This window comes from Rhinatrema bivittatum, chromosome 4 (genome assembly GCF_901001135.1).
Source record: "Rhinatrema bivittatum chromosome 4, aRhiBiv1.1, whole genome shotgun sequence".
Taxonomy (NCBI): Eukaryota; Metazoa; Chordata; class Amphibia; order Gymnophiona; family Rhinatrematidae; genus Rhinatrema; species Rhinatrema bivittatum.
The window spans coordinates 196,709,838-196,728,100 of NC_042618.1; the positions used below are offsets into that span (position 1 = coordinate 196,709,838).

Consider the following 18,263-nt stretch of genomic DNA (forward strand, 5'->3'; position numbering starts at 1 on the left):
ATAAGAATGGAGTCACCCCCTAGGTCAGCATTTAGATAAATACTTGAATATTATTAGTGATGGCCAATAGAATTGATTCAGTTCTGTGACCTTTCCTAAAGCTAGATTGCTGTGGGTGCAAAATGTTGCCCTCCTCAATGAAGTCAAGGAGTTGCAATAGTGAGATCAGTTATTTTTGGATATGAGACTAGTGTCTTCAGGATAGATTTGATAATCACATTTTAAAGTGAGCTAGGCAGGGAGCTTTGAGATAAAATGACATTAATTATGGTGGATAGCCAAGGGGGCAGGTCTTGTTTTAGATTACAGATGAATCGGGGGGGGGGGGAGGATTGGTTCTAAAGAACTCATAGATTGGCTGATTCTTTGGAGGATTCTCTCCATCTCTTGGGGTTTGATGGTTGTGAGGCCAGAAAGTGGGATATTGTGTGGAGGAAGTTGAGGGGGAAATGAAGTTAGGGGGAGCGGAGGGAGAAGCATCAAAGGATTGGATTTTATCCATGAAGAGTTTTGCAAAGTGTTCTGCTGTGTGGTCTCCTGCAGTGAATCATAGTTAATTCTAGTTGATTGGAGATGTAGTCTTTTTTGGCTTTAGTGGCTGCTTTGTATTTTTTTTTTTTTTTTGCATGCTCTTTGCAGATGTGAAGGTTGGCATCAGTTCTGTGTTTCCACTATGATCGTTCAAGTTGGCAGGATTGCTACTTGAGGAAGAAAAGACTCTTGTAGAATCAGAGAGAGTTTCTAGGAGGTCTGGTGAGGTTAAGTTTCAGAGGAGTTAGGTATTGACAGCTATAGTGAATTCATCATTTCAGTTCTGAACTAGGGTTTCTGATTAATCCAAGCTAGTTTGAGTTTCTGGTATGTGGAGGAGCTTTATTAAACTTTGACTTGTAATAGAGGATAAGTTCCTGGTGGGTGATTTGAGTTGGGGAGCAAAATGAATTTGTTTATGAATATGAATGATGGCCTGATCTAAATAGTGGTCTGACCAGGAGATTAGATCCACTGTTCTTGTGTTGTAGTATAGGTTAACATTTGTGGAATGAAAAATAAGATTGAGAGCATTGCCATGCTTATGAGTGAGATCTTTGATTAATTGAGTGAAGCCGAGGTCATCCAAGTTGCATTGGAAGGGTAGCTGCATTGCCTCTGGAAAGTATTTATGTGTGGTATTTGAAGTCTCCTAATATTATGAGTTTGTGGGATGTAGTGGCCATATCACACAGGAATTCAGAGAGTTTAGGAAAGGTTGATTGTCTGTGGGTAGTTTGGTCAAGTTTGCATCAGAAAAACACAGATTCGGGAACTATATTGGTACAATATACTCTGGTGTCCAGTAGCACTAATATAAGCAATAACCATATGGTTGTTATAACTCAGTTTCAAGTGTTTACCATTTTTAATTTAATCAAAAAGTGCAAAGAGTAAGTGCTCTGAAAAACAATATTTTTTATATTTTGTTAATCTTTGGCTTTTTTTTTTAAAGAATGCCTTAAAAAGATATTAATTGGATATTCTTAAACCAACTCTCTCCTTGATGGTCAACCCAACTCGCCTGCATTTGCAGAAGCCTCTTCACTTATCTTATTATAATGCAGTGCGAAACCGTCACTTATTTCATATCATCAATTCCAGCGAGAGATGGGGCCATCTGCCTAACTCTGACAGTGTTTCGACGAGAACCGTCCTCTTCAGGGACTAGGAGAGCTGTGTAAAAAATAAGCCAAAGGTTTAAAAGTCTACCTTCCCCAGAGTCACATTCACTTTTTCTCAGAAGTTTTCCAACATGTCCGCTGAGAGAACCAGGAGCTTTAAAACTGACGTGTTTGACGACTGAAGCAAGCACCAGGTCTGCTTTCACAGAAAAGGCTTTTAATTACATCATGGCCTCGCTTTGATTTGAGAAGGGTGATTGGTTCATTATAGTTTAAAAACCTCAAAGGACGACATACACGCCATCCGACAATAGGAACAGCGATTAGAAGCTACTATGACACTGCACAAGTAAGTAAATAAGAAAAAGTGAATGTGACTCTGGGGCAGAGAATTCTCAGAGAATTATGTTGACTATTGAGGTGTGCTCGGTGCCAACACTAATCCTTGATATTCAAAGCTCAATGTCATGCTAAGATGCTTCTCATCATAGGAGATATGGCAGTAGCAGAATCACTCGGTGATCCAATTAAAGTCAAGCTGGTTAATACCAGCTGCTCAGTGCTACATAACTGCCTCTACTATCTACCACCAAAGTTCTTCCTTGAAGTCTGCTGAGCTGAAGAGTCCATGGAGCTCAAGAGATGAGATGACCCAATTCAGAGTGTCTTGGGGGTGCTGAAAACTTGAAGCTGGACCTCTGGAGACTGACATGGTAAGTGCCCAAGATGGGAGGTAAAGTTTTCCTCCAGGCACAGCCACTTCAAGGGTCAGAGAGCACACTCCACTATCCTCCTGCTGTCAGAGCTGTATGTTAAAGGAGATCACCCTCAATGGTCTTTGTTCTTTGATAGGCTCTTGGTGCCATTTATCCTTGGCTCCATGCTTGCTTGCTTTTGAATATGGTCTATGAGATCAAGATCTGTCTCAATATCTGGGTCTATCCTTAGACTTCAGCATTGGAAAGGAATGATATTCCCTTGGGCAACTCCTTGCTTCTCGTGGTCAGCACAGGGCAGAGATCCTTACGTTTTCATGACTTCAGCACTGGTTCGATGGATCTGGATTATTTCTTTATTTCTTTAAGTTGAGGCATTAGTCTCAACCTGGAGATCCTGATGGCTCTCAGCGATGTCCTAGAGCAGAAGCTACTGAGGGGTAAATCATGATCCTTGCCCAGACACTTAGAACAAGTCTGTGATGATCAGTTATGAACAACTTCTACCTCCCACAGTCTGGACACTTCTTGAAGCCACTGACCTCCTTCTCTGCCATTGTCAGAAAAATTAACAATGTAAATTCAAAGGAAGAAATATTTGCTTAGGAGATGCCTGAAGAGAAAAAAAGAGCACCATGATTAGAGGGCTTGTCAGGATCCTTAACCAAAGCAGGCAGACAGAAGTGGTGAAAAAATAAGAAAATACCAAAAACACTGAAAAATCTAAACAACAGGCTAAGAGGGAGAGAAAAAAAACCTACTAAGGCACACCGGCTCGAAAATGGGAGACATCAAAAGACTCATTACAGCAAAGAACAGCTGTTGAAGAAAGAAACATGGCTGATGATCACCAGAGAAAGCAAAAAACTGAGTAATGCTGTGGGACCACAGGCATGCGAGAAAGAACTACTGCATGTGCCCAGCAAGATCTCTAAGAACGTCCTGGAAGGTTCTGGAAAACACACCCATGTCAGCACTGTTAGGATAACATCACTCAAGTGGGATGACTATGGTATACCACGTGTCTTCAGAGAAAGTAAAAATCCCAGTAGAGGGATACTGGAGTTCCAGCTCTTGTATATGGAAAAGCATTCAGACTTTAGACGAGACTCCATGTTTGTAATGAAGTCTAATGTTAGAGAGAGAATTCTACAGAAACCAATGTCCACAGCATGCATTGCATACGGTAAACTTGTTCATATTTGTTTCTTTAGGGTCCTCCCTGGGTACCAGGATTCCTATGCTGGTGCTGCCTACAGGGGAAGAGATCAATTAACAGATTAATCCTTCCATGGCAGTGGTTAAAAATAAGCAAAGAAAGTCATCTGGACATATTATTTTTAGCTTTAATGACCCATATGACAAAATGGCAAGTCTTGTAATGTTTCATACAATATTCATGTATGTTATCAGCAACAAGAAATGTTTACAGCTGTGGTTCTCTACAAACCAGGGTTAGAAATAGCGGACACACAGGACTCTAGTTTCTCAAAGTTTTCCTCCATTTATACGGAACAGAAGAAAGCCTTTTGAAAAACAGGGCCATCTTTGTCTATATACAAATATATATTATATACACATGGACATAAATACACATACAGAACGTCACCTGCTGGGAATGTGCAGGAGAGGCCCTGACATCAGTACGATATATTATGTACACAGGATGTGCGAACGTTTGCCCAAAAATTATTCACAACCCTGTGTCTTTTTTGTTCTTCAGTCAAAAAGTTTTAGAACAAAACCACAAAGTGTTTTTCTTTACATGTACAGTAGATATAATTAAAAAAAAAAAAGTATTAAAAACAACAAAAATCAGTTCACAAAGCAGAGAGAAATTTCTATACATGAGGTTTTCAAAATGCAAAACAATGGGATCAAATATACATGGCATTTACACCGGTGAGGACAGTACTGCATCAAATACAAGCTGATGGGGTTTTGGAAGTCCATTTTACTGTCAAAAATAATATTTTATCTTTGAGAAATCTATTCCCTTACTTCCCTCCCAGACACCAAAAGAAATCAGCAAACATAACACTTAGAGGTAGAACACATGAAGGGATTTTGGAGGTGGCCTGCCTTCCACCCGCTATCTGAAAGGAAGCTTAATCAGACATAATATTCAAGATCCCACTTTCAAATGCTGAGGTGCACTTTATCCTCATGCAAAAGAATGTCACTAAAAAACATGCATTGAAAATGACTCTTCAGCCATGGCAACGGCGTTGGCAGCCATTGGCAAACCCCATAGATTGCTCAGTAATTGTCAAAATTCGCACTTTCCATGGTTCTTGATTTCACTGAACATGTTCTCTGCCATGTCCCAAATATTTTCTTCATCTGTCTGACATTAGCCACAGAGTGTGCAATCCTTTTCAGACAGTATGTAAACGCCTTATAAAACTGCCTTTTTTTGGATGCATGGGTGTTCGCTATGTGTACTTAACCAAACTGAGCTGGAAAAAACGATGCAAACATTAATGGCATCTGCATGTGACTGAGAGTTCGGTGCAACTTGGCCAATCCTGTACATATTCTTTCTGAAAATAGGGCCCTCAGTGATTATACTTCTACCCATTGGACAAAGCTGCAAACCTGCAGCGCTTGCTTCCCGAGGACTTAGGTTAATTGAAAGCTTATTTGAGTGTAGTGAGATCACAGTATTGTCCTGTGGCCAGAGCTGTAAATTGCTGACTCTCTGCTCAAGGCTGTTTCCTTCTTAGTGCTGTTTCCGCAGAACCAGAGTCTGAGAGGGAGCCATGCCCGATCCATCCACTTCTCCATTATGTAAATGTGGGGGGCGATACACAACCCACAATGAAATAATGACTGGGCGGTTAGTGTCTTATGTGTCTGTGACCTGCCTGGGCATTCGATTTCGTTCGCTGTGCAGTTTGCTCCTTCCCTTCTTCCCGTTCTCACTGCTCAGTGCATTCTTGCTTTTCGCAGGTTTGCTCTTCTTGCGTTGTTTATCACTGCACCACACTCGCTCACAGTACTCCTCCACCCGCTGCAGGTTGGCGTAGCCGATTAGCTGCATGATGTCCTTAAACCAGGCCCTCTGCCCTTGTGGCTGGCGTTGATGGGCTGGCATCATGCATGGTATGCGGTGCTGACCACCCTCCTCCTCATTCTCTCGCTGGAACAGATCATCCAGTTGCTCACTCTCCACCACCTCCAGCATGATCTTGGTGATGGTCTGAGCAAAGCCGTGTTCCATGGTCTTGCAGTAGTACGTCCCACTGTCCAGGCGGAAAATCTTTCGAAATAGCAGTCCCTGCTCAGTCTTCACAATCCGCTCATCTGTCTTCACCTACAACAAACAGTAGCATAGTTATCAAGTTACACTTGCTTATTAGGTTCTGGCCTCCTCTCGTTAACAGGGTAGGTCAAAATGTACTAGCCAAAAACATTTTTCAGTTGGTAGATTTGCTCAACTTGAGATTAGTGTATTAGAGGTCATAAGGGAGAATATTTTAGCAGTATTTTATTTGTTCTTTGGCCCGGTAGCATCTCTTTTCTTTTTCTTCCTGCTCAACTGGAATCAGTGCTGGGATCCTGGCACCGTATGCCTTCATTTGCAACCACCTGGGGATTTCTCCCCTGTTTTAATAGACCCTCCCTCTCACTGGCTCCTAGTCTGGTCACTGCAGCCCTGATCCTGAGGCCATGGAGTGGCAGCTATGTTTCAATACAATAAAAATTCAGTCATGAATTTGGGATGCAGGAATGCAAGGCAGCAGTATGCAAAGGCAGGAGGGTGGGAAGGGGCACAGCGGGCAGTGAGAAACTGATGTATACCAAGCAGGAGAAAGACCTTGGGATCATGATTTCTTATGATCTGAAACTAGTAACACAATGGGACAAGGCAGTGACCAGAACCAGAGGGACGCTAGGATGCACAGAGAGGGGCATTAGGGCCAGCTTTGTGTGGGGTTTTCTGGCAGGTCGGCCAGGGCACTGTGAATCCAGAGGTGTCCAGGGCTCCATCAGCATCACCCACTGAGCTGGTCAGCACTGTGTATGTAAAGTGCAGTGCGGGGACTTTTGGGTGGCGGCGCCTGAAGCTGTCGCCGCCGCCTTAGCTCAGGCAGCAGGAGCTCATGCTATCATGTGCTACTACTCTTCTCCATCTATGCTAGCCCTGCGAGCATGTTCTAAACTTGTGGGCGGGCACATGATCTCATGAATTGCTGGCCTGCCAGCTTTAAACATTCTCACCGGACTGGCACAGACAAGGAGGAGCAGTGGCAGCAGCAGCAGCAGCAGCACAGGTTCTGCTGCTGAACAGCTATAGTCAGGGGGAAACTTGCAAACAGGTAAGAAACATGGAAGAAGTTAAATACTTGGATTTTTCTAGCTAAATAAAACAGGTTTGTTGAAACTCATTGCCGGCTGTTTCTCCCTTTCTTTTGCTCTTTGTCACAAGGGATGTCTGAGGTTCAGTCTGTGATCATTAGATGTTTTTAATCTCCATTTTATTGGGAGGAGGGCAATAGAGGGTTGAGGTTACTGTAAATATTGGTCATCTTGTTTTGGTCTAAGATGCTGGGCCTATGTAAAGTTGTTTTTTGGCTGGGCTGAAACTGGGTTGATTGCTCCAATAGAGAGGCATAGTTGTAGATGTAGTGCTGACTTGTGAAAGGTTAGATTTTTATTTGAGTATATTTTTGTTTGTTAAGGGTTCTCTTCTTTTGATTTGTTGTTGATGATGATGATACACCATTTAGTGAATGCTTGTTCACTGCTTTGGGCAGAGGTAGGAGCGATGAACTCAGGGTTTGCAGGAATCCTGCAAGCCTACCATCTTCCCCCTCCCCCTAAAAGAGACAGAAAGAAAGCTGGGAGACAGAAGAAGGGGGAGAAAACTTAGAGGGAAAGGGGAGGAGGAGAGAATTTTTGGAGGAGAGAGAGAGAAAGCCTGGAAGGAGGGAGAGGAGGTGGGAGAAGGAGAGAGAGAATGTTTGGAGGGAAGAGGAAGGGAGAATGCCTGGAGGTAGGTGAAGGAGTAGAAAGTGTCTGACAGGAGGGAGAGAGGAGAGATAGGAAATAAATGCTGGGAGGGAAAGGGAGAAGAAGGAGGAGAGAATATTGGGAGGAGGGAGACAATGCCTGTAGGGAATGGAAATGGATAAGGGGGAAAGAATGCTTAGAGAGAGGGACAGCAGATGGAGAAAGGGGGATAGAATGCTTGCAGAAAGGAAGAGAATGGATGGAGGTAAAGGAGAGAGAATGCCTGGAGGGACGGAGGTGAGGTAGGGGAAGGAGGGAAGGGAGATAAGTAGGAGAATGCCAGAAGGGAGAGGAAGAAGAGGGAGAGAGAAGGGGGAGAATTCTGGGATGGAGGGGAGAAGGAGAGAATGGGTGGAGGGGAGATAGTGAGAGGGAGGGATGGATGCAAGGGGAAAAATGTCTGGAGGGATGGGGAGATGAGGGAGAAAAAGGATGAAGGGAATAATGGATGAGGGTGGAAGAATGGTGAGAGGGGAAGAAGAGAGAATGGATGAAGGGAGAGGGAAGGAGAAGAAGAGAGAGAAAATGGAGGGAGGGTCGAGAAGAATAGATGGAAGGAAAAAGAAGTGACATAATATCTGGAGGGAGGGGGAAAAAAGATAAGAAAATGTTTGGAGGAGTGGAAGGTGCCATTTACCCTAGATAGCCAGCTCTAAAAGGCATGACCAGTAGAAAAAAGAAGGTGATGATGCCTTTGTACATGTCATTTGTGAGGTCTGTTCTGGAGTATTATGTCCATGGATATAGACAGAGCAGAGACAGATCAGAGAGCAGCTTCTAAAATAGTAATCTACTCCGTAAAGCTTATGAAATGAGACTTAAATATGTGTACCCAAGAGGAGAGATAAAGAGGCAATATGATAGAAACATCTACATACTCAAAAGTATACATCATGCATAGGAACAATCCTTTCTCAGGGAAAAGAAGGTTCTAGAATGACAGATCTGAAGGAGTAACTTAGTGGTTAGTGTAGCAGGCTGTGACCCAGGGAAGCCAGGGTTCAAATTTCACTGATGCTCCTCTTGACCTTAGGCAAGTCACTTCATCCTCAGGTACAAACTTAGGGGTCTCTTTACTAAAGGTTTTCTCCCATACTATGTCTATGGGAAAAATGCTTAGTAAATAGGCCCCTTAGATTGTAAGCCCTCTGGGGACAGGGCAATATCTACTATACTTGAATGTAATTCGTTGTGAAGTGGCTGACCAGTCACGAAAGGTAGAATATAAAAAAAAAAACATCAATGAGCCTGAAAGTGGATAGACTTAGGAGTAACATTAGAAAACATTTCCTGGGCCTGTGCACTTCCATATGGAAAATCTATGTTTGATTCCCAGGCCCAGCCACAGTCTCTAGATTTGAGATCTCAGACATCATTCAAAGGTGACACCTATTTGCCAGATTTAGGATGCGCATATATCAGGTTCAGGAGATCCACGATTTCTGGCCACTGGCCAAGGTTTGTTACTGCAATGGATGGCTAGATAGGGACTTATAAGAGAGAATTTGAAAAGAAGTTGGTCATAGAGGCAAAAACTCATTAAAAACTTTTAAAAATATATCCGAAGTAGAAAGCCTGCAAGGGAGTCGGTTGGACCTTTAGATGATAGAGGAGCACTTAAGGAAGGTAAGGCCATCATGGAAAGACTAAATTAATTCTTTGCTGTTATGTTTATTGAAGCGGATATTGGGGAAATACCTGTTCTGAAAACAGTTTTCAAGGGTGACGATTCAAATGAACTGAATCTAATCATAATGAGCCTGGAAGATGAGTAGGCTAGATTGACAAACTGGACCGGATGATATACATCCCAGGGTTCTGAAAGAACTCAAAAAAGAAATTTCAGACCTATTACAATTAATTTGTAACCTATCATTAAAATCATCCATTGGACTTGAAGACTGGAAGGTGGCCAATATATCCCTGATATTTGGAGGGAAGAAGCTTCCATTTGCTTTTTTTCTTCTTCTCGCAGCCCTTGACCTTCAAGACACTTTCTAGTGCACAAGCATGTATTCCATGGAAATATTTTACTTGGTATGGATATTCATAGAACACCTTAAGGGTTCCTTTGCTTCTCCTAACAATGGTGCAAGACGCACTTCTGAATAGCAGTTGTCCTTGGAAGATCAGGCCTTTGTTTTTCTATTCTCAGGTCTTTCTCAGAAGGCCCAGCCTTGCCTTTCCTAAGCTCACACTATCTGTTTTCCATTGCTGACTCTGCATCGGCCAACTGGAGCCCAGTTTTTGAGAAGAATTCCTTGTGTAACCCCTTTTTATGGAAGGGCAGTATCCCATAGGGGCCATAAAAGAATTTATTTCTGGGGCTGTCTCCATTACCACTCTCTCCCCTCTCACTCGTCCCCAAGGTGTAGGAGTGAAGGCCGAACTTCTCGGCCCAGGTGGTGGTGGGAATTCTTCCTTGGATGTGTGTATCACTGCCAGTCTGTCTGTAAGCGGTTAGTGATGCTGTGCTGCAGGGACTGACAGGCTGGACACAGTTCTGGGTGTTCAAACAGAAATTTACTGATTTCTTCAGAAGTAAAATCAATGATCAATCAATAAATACTCTGTCAACTTACAGCTGGGGTTACACAGGCTAGTGACTCTTTTTGATGTAGCAGTCCTGCTTCTCAGGTTTGTGGGATGAGGTTTAACACTCCTATACTGAGTGCATAAACTGTACCAGTTGGTCAGAGAAATCCTATTAGAGAGGGGAACTCCTTAGTCCCGGAAAAAGCCTACCTGAGTTCAGAAAGTTTCAATCATCGTCATCCCAGCTTGTGTCCCAAGGGTGGAGATCCAGTTGTGGGTCTCCCAAGATCTTCCTGAGCTTCTCTGTGAGGGATGGATCAAAAACCTCCTCACAACCAAAAAGGAGAAAATTACTGACAAATCCAAAACTCAGTTTGGAGTGAGATTATCATTGCAGCTCTTTCGTTTCTTGGAAAAAGCGTTGACAGGTCTTCAGTTTCCTGGCCTCCGGATCCAGGGAATGGCCTTACCAGGAGGGACCCAGGTTTCACTTCCTGTCCAAAAATCCTCAAAATAGCCAGAAATCTTAAACAAGCCTCTCTTTCTTTCTCAAAAATGAGAGGCAGATCCTCACAGGCAGGAACAGTGCCTTGCAAGAAATCTCTAAAGCAAAGGCCAAGTGAGGTAAATGGGCCTCGCTCAGGCAGGACAAAAGAAAAGATCTCCTCACTCCTCAAACTCCAAAAGACCGCACCTCTCTTACTCCTAGCCCCCACTTCTGGACAAGGCTCTGACCATCACAGACAGCCTCAGAGGGAGGTGCTGCAGAGAATGGTCTGTCCCTTTAGCCGTATTACTAGGGCAGGGATCTAGAGACATCTAGTGGGTGACCAGAGGGTCCCCACACTTTGTTTTCCCTCATCTTCTGTAGATGCTGGCTATCTCTAGGCTTGATTTACTAAGGCTTTTTCCCCATTCTGTGTCAATGTGAAAACAGCTTAGTAAATCAGACCCTCTTTCTGCCTTAGCCTCTACAACTCTTGAAGAATAATAGAAGCCTGATCTTCTCTATCTAAATGAGACAGACACTCATTCATATACACGCACATACTGACATATCTCACACACACACACACACACGCACACACACACACACACACACACACATCCCACCTGAGGGCCCTTATCATCTTGCAACATTTTACACTGACCTGCTGCCTTATGGGGATTAAGCCTGTCAGAAACCATGTTGAGTGACCAGGAGCTAAGCCTTTCCTGTCAGGGCTTGCTCTCAGGAATGTCTGACCTGACAGCTTAGCACGGTGTGGACATATAATGATGAGGAGGAGGATGGAGAGTAGAAAACCCTGAGACAAAGAACATAATGGAGGAAATTGAGAGGTATGGGCGGGGTAGCATAGACACAGTGTCTACCCTGGGAAACTGCTATCCCTGCATCTACAACAAACGTCACAGTCATGAGGAATGACCCTAGGAATGGAAGAGGAGTGCTGCAGGGAATCACATTTAGTATCATGATCCTTAAGGAAACCCATGCATGAAGTATGCTTTGAAAGCCCAATATTACTGAAAAGAAGGAGAAGAATGCAGGTATCTTTGCTCTGCCTTCACACTAGAAGGAGAAAGTGATGGACCAAAAGCAAAACACAAGGCCATTTGGGACTGGTGGGTGAACACATTACCGCTTGCTAAGGAGGCAGCAATCAAAGCAATGGGACATCCCAGAACACTAGAAATGCTCAAGTAGGTACTGATTTGTACCCCTCATTGCTCTGTTTAGTGTTTCACTTGAAACAGGAAAGGTCCCAAGAGAATGGAGTAGAGCAAATGTAAAAACACTGCACAAGAGGGAAAACAAAGAGAAAGTGGAAGACTTTGTCACTGAATCTCTTGTGTTTGTGTCTTTGCTAGTAGAAGACCTGTTAGCTGGAAAATCAGTAATGAGCAAAGGTATGGAAACACTACTGAAGGGCAGAGTATTACAGTTCCTTGAAGCCAGTGTGTTACAGGATCTTAGGCAACACATGGGCCTGTTTGGAGATGATGTGAAAATCTACAATAGAGTAGATAAACTGGACAGATGAGATGAAAGATGACTTAAAAAATGCAAGAATGATCAAAGATTTAGTGACTGTGCTTTCCTTTAAAGAAATTGCAAAATCATGCATTTGGGTGAAGAAATCCAAGAGCCGCATACCATTTTTGTAGCGAAAGGCCTGTTTAGTCACAAAACACGAAAAAGACCTGTGAGGTCATCTTCTCTAATGATCTCAAGGGAGCCAGTCAGTGTGACAAAGCCGTTGGGAAGGGTTATAGTATACTTGAGTGCATAAAGAGAGTTATCACCAGTAGGAAGAGGGAAGTAATATTAGATTCAGGAAACTTTCTTGGCATGACAGCTTTTACATGGGTTAACTCTCTACAGCTCTGTGGTGAGACTGCACTGTGAGTATTGTGTGCAGTTCTGGAGACCACATGTACAACAAGACATTGATAAGGTGTAGAGATGTGAATCGTGTGATCGATCGTCTTAACAGCCGGCGCCGGCCTCCTGCAGTCGGAACGACCTCCTGCAGTCGAATCGTTTTTCCATACGGAAAAACGATTCGCGGTAGGAGATCGTTTCGGACCCCCGCTGGACTTTTGGCAAGTCTTGTGGGGGTCAGGAGGCCCCCCCCAAGCTGGCCAAAAGTCCCTGGGGGTCCAGCGGGGGTCCGGGAGCGATCTCCTACGCTCCTGCCGTCGGGGGACAAAAAAACAAAATGGCGCCGGCGCTACCTTTGCCCTGTCATATGACAGGTCAAAGGTAGCGCCGGCGCCATTTCTACAATGCACGGAGGTCCGAGAGTAAAAGATCACACCGGGACCCTTCCTCTGGACCCCAGGTAATTTAAGGCATTTTGGGGGGGGGGTTCGGGAGGGTGGGGGATTTATTTTAAAGGGTCGGGGTGGGTTTTAGGGTTGTTTTAGTGTGCCGGTTTTCCTGCCCTCCCCCTTCCCCCGATTTACGATTTTTTTGACGATAAATCGGGGGAATTGTTATTGTATCGCGGCTCTAATGATTTTTGACGATTTAAAATATATCGGACGATATTTTAAATCGTCAAAAAACGATTCACATCCCTAATAAGGTGGAGGCAGGCCACCAAACTGGTGCACAGCCTGCGCTATAAACCATCCATATAGAAACTGAAGGAGCTAAAGAAGACAGGAGGCAAAAGGAAATGTGCTACAAATATTCCAGTATCTAGCAGGCTTCAATAAGGTACCAGAAGGTGGCATGTTTCATACAATGAGAAGCTCAAGGGATCATCACCTGAAGCAGGCTCAAAAGAAATATGAGAAAATCCTTTTTTAATGTGAAAGCGGTAAACACCCAAAACAGACTTTCAGTGAAAGTGCCACAAGCCTAAGCAATGACACATTTCAAGCGAGCTTGACACAGACACAAAGGGATCTTTGTGACAGAGGACGGGAGAGAGAAGACCGCAGATTGCATAAAATCCGTGGCAGCACAGTACACAGGCACAGATGAGCAGACTGGGTGGACTTATGTGGTCTTTATCTGCCAAAATCTTCTTTGTTTCTATGTATCCGTTCTGTATGTCTGGAAATCTTTATTGGGAAGGATGGGTTTAGAGAGCATGGCTAGGGCTAAGATGAGAAGATATTCTGTCAGGGGGAGCCAGTGGAAATGAAAGTCTCACCTCATCCCTTCGGTCGCTGTGGGGTCTTTGCACGTACCACTGCACCATAGCCTGGGGAGACTTAGGGATGCACTCCAGGAATGTGCTGTTCTGCTCCATCCCATAAAGAACCTTCTCCTCCGTACTGTCCAAATCTTCTACTAACAAATACACAAACACAAGAGACTCAGTTAGTGCCAATCCTGCCGGCATCCTAGGACTCAGGGATGGTGGAAATCAACATTCATAGGACGTGCCAAAGATGGGTGTTGGTTGGATCCAGAGAGCTTCTACAGGAAGAAAGAAAGAGTTGAGTTTTCTGTTTAACTCGTTTTCTGTTTCACTAGTGAAATCCAGCCCCTAAAGAATCTAATTTATACTGGAGGCTTCTCTTCAATTTGCATTCTTCTTTCATGTCCAAAGACCCTTCTAATCGACTGTTTCTGAGTCTTGTCCTTGAGGCCCTCTCACCACATTTAGCTTTCATGGTAACCAAAATATGCAAATTAACCCCATTCTTAAAACCTACATATGCACATTTATCTCATGCATATTCATTATAGGTATCCTGAAAACTCAAAATATTGAGTAGGCTTCAAAAACCAGGTTGAGTAACCACTGCTGAACACCTGTGAATTTAAATCAGCTGCTCTTACTGAGGTACAGGAGACTCCCAGGTATATGTGCACACACTGGGGCTTAAGATCTCTCTTATCTACAGACCCATGAAAGCCAGAACTATTTTGGAGACCTTGAGGACAAGAGTTGAGATTTGTTGCCTTAAATTCTTCATGAAACCGAGCTGCAAGTAATACTGTATGACAGGGTGTGTGTATGTATGTAGATGATACCATGAGGAAGAGAGTGTAGGGTCACCAACCTGGAACCCTTTTCAATGTTTCCTTCCACCACTGGGAAAAAGTGGAAGGTGGAGGCTGTCACTGGACCCAACCTGGTACTTTTTTTTATTTAGAAAATTATCACTGGGAAAGTATGCATGTAGTTTGTGGTACACAGGACAGGGCATATGTATGTATACAGGTGACACCCCGAGGAAGAGACAGTGTGTATGTAGTGCACAGGACAGAGAGTGTGTATGTCCACAGATGACACTCCGAGAAAGGGATAGTGTGTATGGCATGCTTAGTACACAGGACTGGATGTCTATATACTGTATGTAGGTGACTTCCTGACGAAGGGAACATGAATGAAGCGCACACAGAGGAGACAGTGCAGTAACACATGACAAGGTATGTATTTATTATACATTATCACAAGTCATAGCATGAATTTAGTATTGAGTAACTCATGACAAGGCTTGCAGTTAATTAAAAAAAAGTAGAGAATCTTAAGAAATAAAGATATAATAGGACAAATATTAAAGGAGACTTGGGAATAAAACCCCCATAATTTACAAGAGTCAGGAAAAAGGTAAGTGGATATAGACTATTTTGCTGCTTTAAACAGGTATGTCTTGCTCAGTTGTTTAGACAAGGAAATGTTATGACATTTGGCTATGTCTTTATTCCCAGCTGTTAGCAGATGTGTGAGGCTGCAAATTCAGGACTATTACCTTTTACCAAATGCACCCAGTGGCTGGTGGTTGGAAGTTATCTTATATCAGTTATCTCACAATAATGATTTGAATGTATATATATCAGGGCTTACAAAACTGCATGCATGCAGCCACCTCTGGGGTGCAGGACCAGGTAGCATACTTAGCTCTGCACTGCAGCAAAGCTTCAAAAGGACAATTTTCACAGCCACTTATCTAAGTAAATTGCCATGGGTAACAATTGCCCTACTCCATCTGGCTAAAAGCATAGGCTGGCTTCCACAATGCATAGCCTTGCAGCCTAATTGGGGGGGAGGCATTTGCAGGGGCAGGCCAGGGGAACAACGTGCTTACGTTTGATTTCCAACTTTATGCATGTTATTTTCCAGCACATTTTTGTCTGCACAGATTGCAGGTGCAAAGTCCTAGGGACCTAGTTATATGCAATTTTCAAAGGGAAAGGACCATGAGCTACAGATCCATGGACTCTGCAGCTGCACAGGCTGACACCTTCCCCCTAAAAGTAATAGGTAATTCAGAGAAAAGAACAAAGATTTAAAATGTATTAAAGCACCCAGGTTGTTCGGCTGGCTGCTAAGCCCTAGTTTTGCCCATGGTGTACAAGAGTAATCCGATTGCTCCACTATAGACTATGTCAGGCACTGGGCCTGGAATAGAGAGCTACTGTAGTTCACTTACCACTTAGGTTCTGATCTAAACACTGGTGCACCGGGTTCCCGTTCCGGATGTCTTGCCGGCGGAAGCGTCGCTTGCTGGATGACTGGTACCTGGTGCATGAGGTGCCATCCCAGGCACAGTAAGGGTCCCGGGCCAGGCAACACTCGGCACAGGCAGTGCCATAGGTCTCACAGTGATGCAGCTTCACCTGCGCCACCCCCACACGGGATCCTATGTATAGCATTTGCTGGGGGAGAGGATAATACAGTCAGTGAAAAGCTGCGTCACCCAAACTCCCCATCCATGAGCACTGCAGAAATACAAACACACAACACCTGCTCTCCCCTACTCTAATACAAATGTAGCCCTACAGGCCACTAGATGGTTCAGTGATATCAGAAAATAGTAGTGGAGCAGCTTATGTGGTTAAAAATGGGGAACTTTCTAGCTACTAAAGGTTCATCTGGAGTGCAAATGGGTGTGGGTGAAGTCTGAGTGCAGTGTGGCTCTTCCTCTAGAGGGATGTGTACCACTGAGAGTATAAAAAATGTTGTTCCTTGTGAAACAGGGGCTGGTCTCTGAGGAGGGGTAGGAGCAGCTGGAGAGAGAGCAGGGAGAGGAGCTACTCGCTATGGTGCCACAGGTGCTAAGGGAGGAGAACAAGCCCTCAAGGAGTTGAGAACCAGGAGTAGGAGGGAGAAAGGAGGAGTCTGAGGAGAGCAAAGGCCGGAGAAAAGTGAGGAGCTGAATTCTGGAGTAAAAGAGAGGAGCTGCAGGACCTGAGGGAGAGTGGTACCTGTGTGGGGTTCCCCTGCAGGGCTGGGGAACTGCATCTGCCTAGGGAAGGGGGTGAGGTACCTTGGAGCCATTCCATGCGCTATGTAAGTAACCGGACTGTAAGAAGAGAAACTGATAAACTCTGGAGATGAGGAGCTGGTAAAGGCATTTTGGGAGGAAAAAGTGGGAAAGATACTTTAGTTTTCATCTGGGACTGCAGAGGACTTAGGAAAAAACAAAAGAAGAGTATCTGGAGAAGGGATGAGTGATTGGATGAGAGTAGACACTGACTTTTAATTTTGACCTGTGCTTTTTTCTGAGTTTTGCTACTGTAAAGGATTGTGAATTCAACATGGGGCCAGTGCTGCTGAACTGGTTATCTTTGGAAGTAATCTGTTTTTGGTTTGGTGCATAGTTATGGCCTATAATTTTTGGTTTTCATGTGAGTGGTCTCAGCCCAGTTTGGGCCTTGCAAGGTATCCTGCCTCCAAACTCATGGTACTTGGAGAGTGTGAACTTTCCCCCACCCTGGTTGAGCTGGACCCAGGGCTGGGAAGGTAAGCCCTGGTGAATGAGGGATTACACAGAGGCAGTGATGCCTGTCCCCTTCCATTCCTCCCCCCCGCAACTCTGAGCTCTGCAGGAATACAAAAGGCAATGACACTGCCCTCCACCCAAAATCAGCAGGAACACAAAAGGCAAGGATAGTTTCCCCTTCCTCCCCACCAGCAAGCTCTTCAGGAATGCTCCTCCCTCCCTTCCTCCAAGCTTTTCAAGAATACAAATAGCAGTGATCCCCCCACCCCAGCACTCTGCAGGATTATAAAGACAAGGATGCTCCCAACCACTCTTTTCCTCCCCCGCCCCCGAAGCTCTGCAGGAACACAAGCTTTGCATATCTGAGGCTATTTAGCATGAACCTGTTTCTCAGAAATCCAGTAATCCTTTTGATTTAGAAACCAAAAGAACACATCAGGCTACCAGTATATACAGCTCAGCGGAAGAAACACCCAGACAATCAGGCCGATACAGAAAAACGCGCAGGGAGAGGTGGCGAACGCCCACTCTCCCGGTGCGCGAACAGGCCACGCTCCTGGGCGCGCGATTCAGGAGGGTGGCCTATGCAAATCAGAGCCCGCAGTAAAAGGAGGCACTAGGGACACTAGCGCGTCCCTAGTGCCTCCTTTTTGACAGGAGTGGTGGCTATCAGCGGGTTTGACAGCCGACGCTCAATTTTACCGGTGTCAGTTCTCAAACCCGCTGACAGCCACGGGTTTGGAAAAAGGACGCCGGCAAAATTGAGCGTCCGTCTTCCGACCCACGGGCCAATTTTTAATTTTTTTTTTTTACTTTTACTTTTGGGGTCTCTGACTTAATATCGCTATGATATTAAGTTGGAGGGTGTACAGAAAAGCAGTTTTTTCTGCTTTTCTGTATACTTCCCCGGTGCCGGCCAAAATTAACCCAAGCCTTTGGGCAGGCGTTAATTTCTGAAAGTAAAATGTGCGGCTTGGCTGCACATTTTACTTTCTGTATTGCGTGGGAATAACTAATAGGGCCATCAACATGCATTTGCATGTTGATGGCCCTATTAGTTTCGGGGGTGGGGGGTTGGACGCGCATTTTCGACGCGCTATTACCCCTTACTGTATAAGGGGTAAAGCTAGCGCATCGAAAATGCGCG

The 18,263-nt window shown here is 44.4% G+C and overlaps 1 protein-coding gene across 4 annotated transcripts in view; it reads right to left on the reverse strand.

The window, feature by feature from the left end:
- Positions 1–3,699: 3,699 nt before the first annotated feature.
- SEMA3G (semaphorin 3G) overlaps positions 3,700–18,263 on the reverse strand; it is a 245,812-nt gene continuing 231,248 nt past the window's right edge. For 3 of the 4 annotated variants that reach the window (XM_029599500.1, XM_029599502.1, XM_029599503.1), the window contains 3 exons: positions 15,824–16,049; positions 13,591–13,730; positions 3,700–5,687 (listed from right to left, as the gene is read on the reverse strand). In XM_029599500.1, coding sequence (XP_029455360.1) covers positions 5,220–5,687; positions 13,591–13,730; positions 15,824–16,049 — 834 coding nt within the window. In that variant the 3' untranslated portion in view covers positions 3,700–5,219. The remainder of the gene's footprint in view (positions 5,688–13,590; positions 13,731–15,823; positions 16,050–18,263) is intronic. The other variant, XM_029599501.1, reaches the window with a different exon arrangement.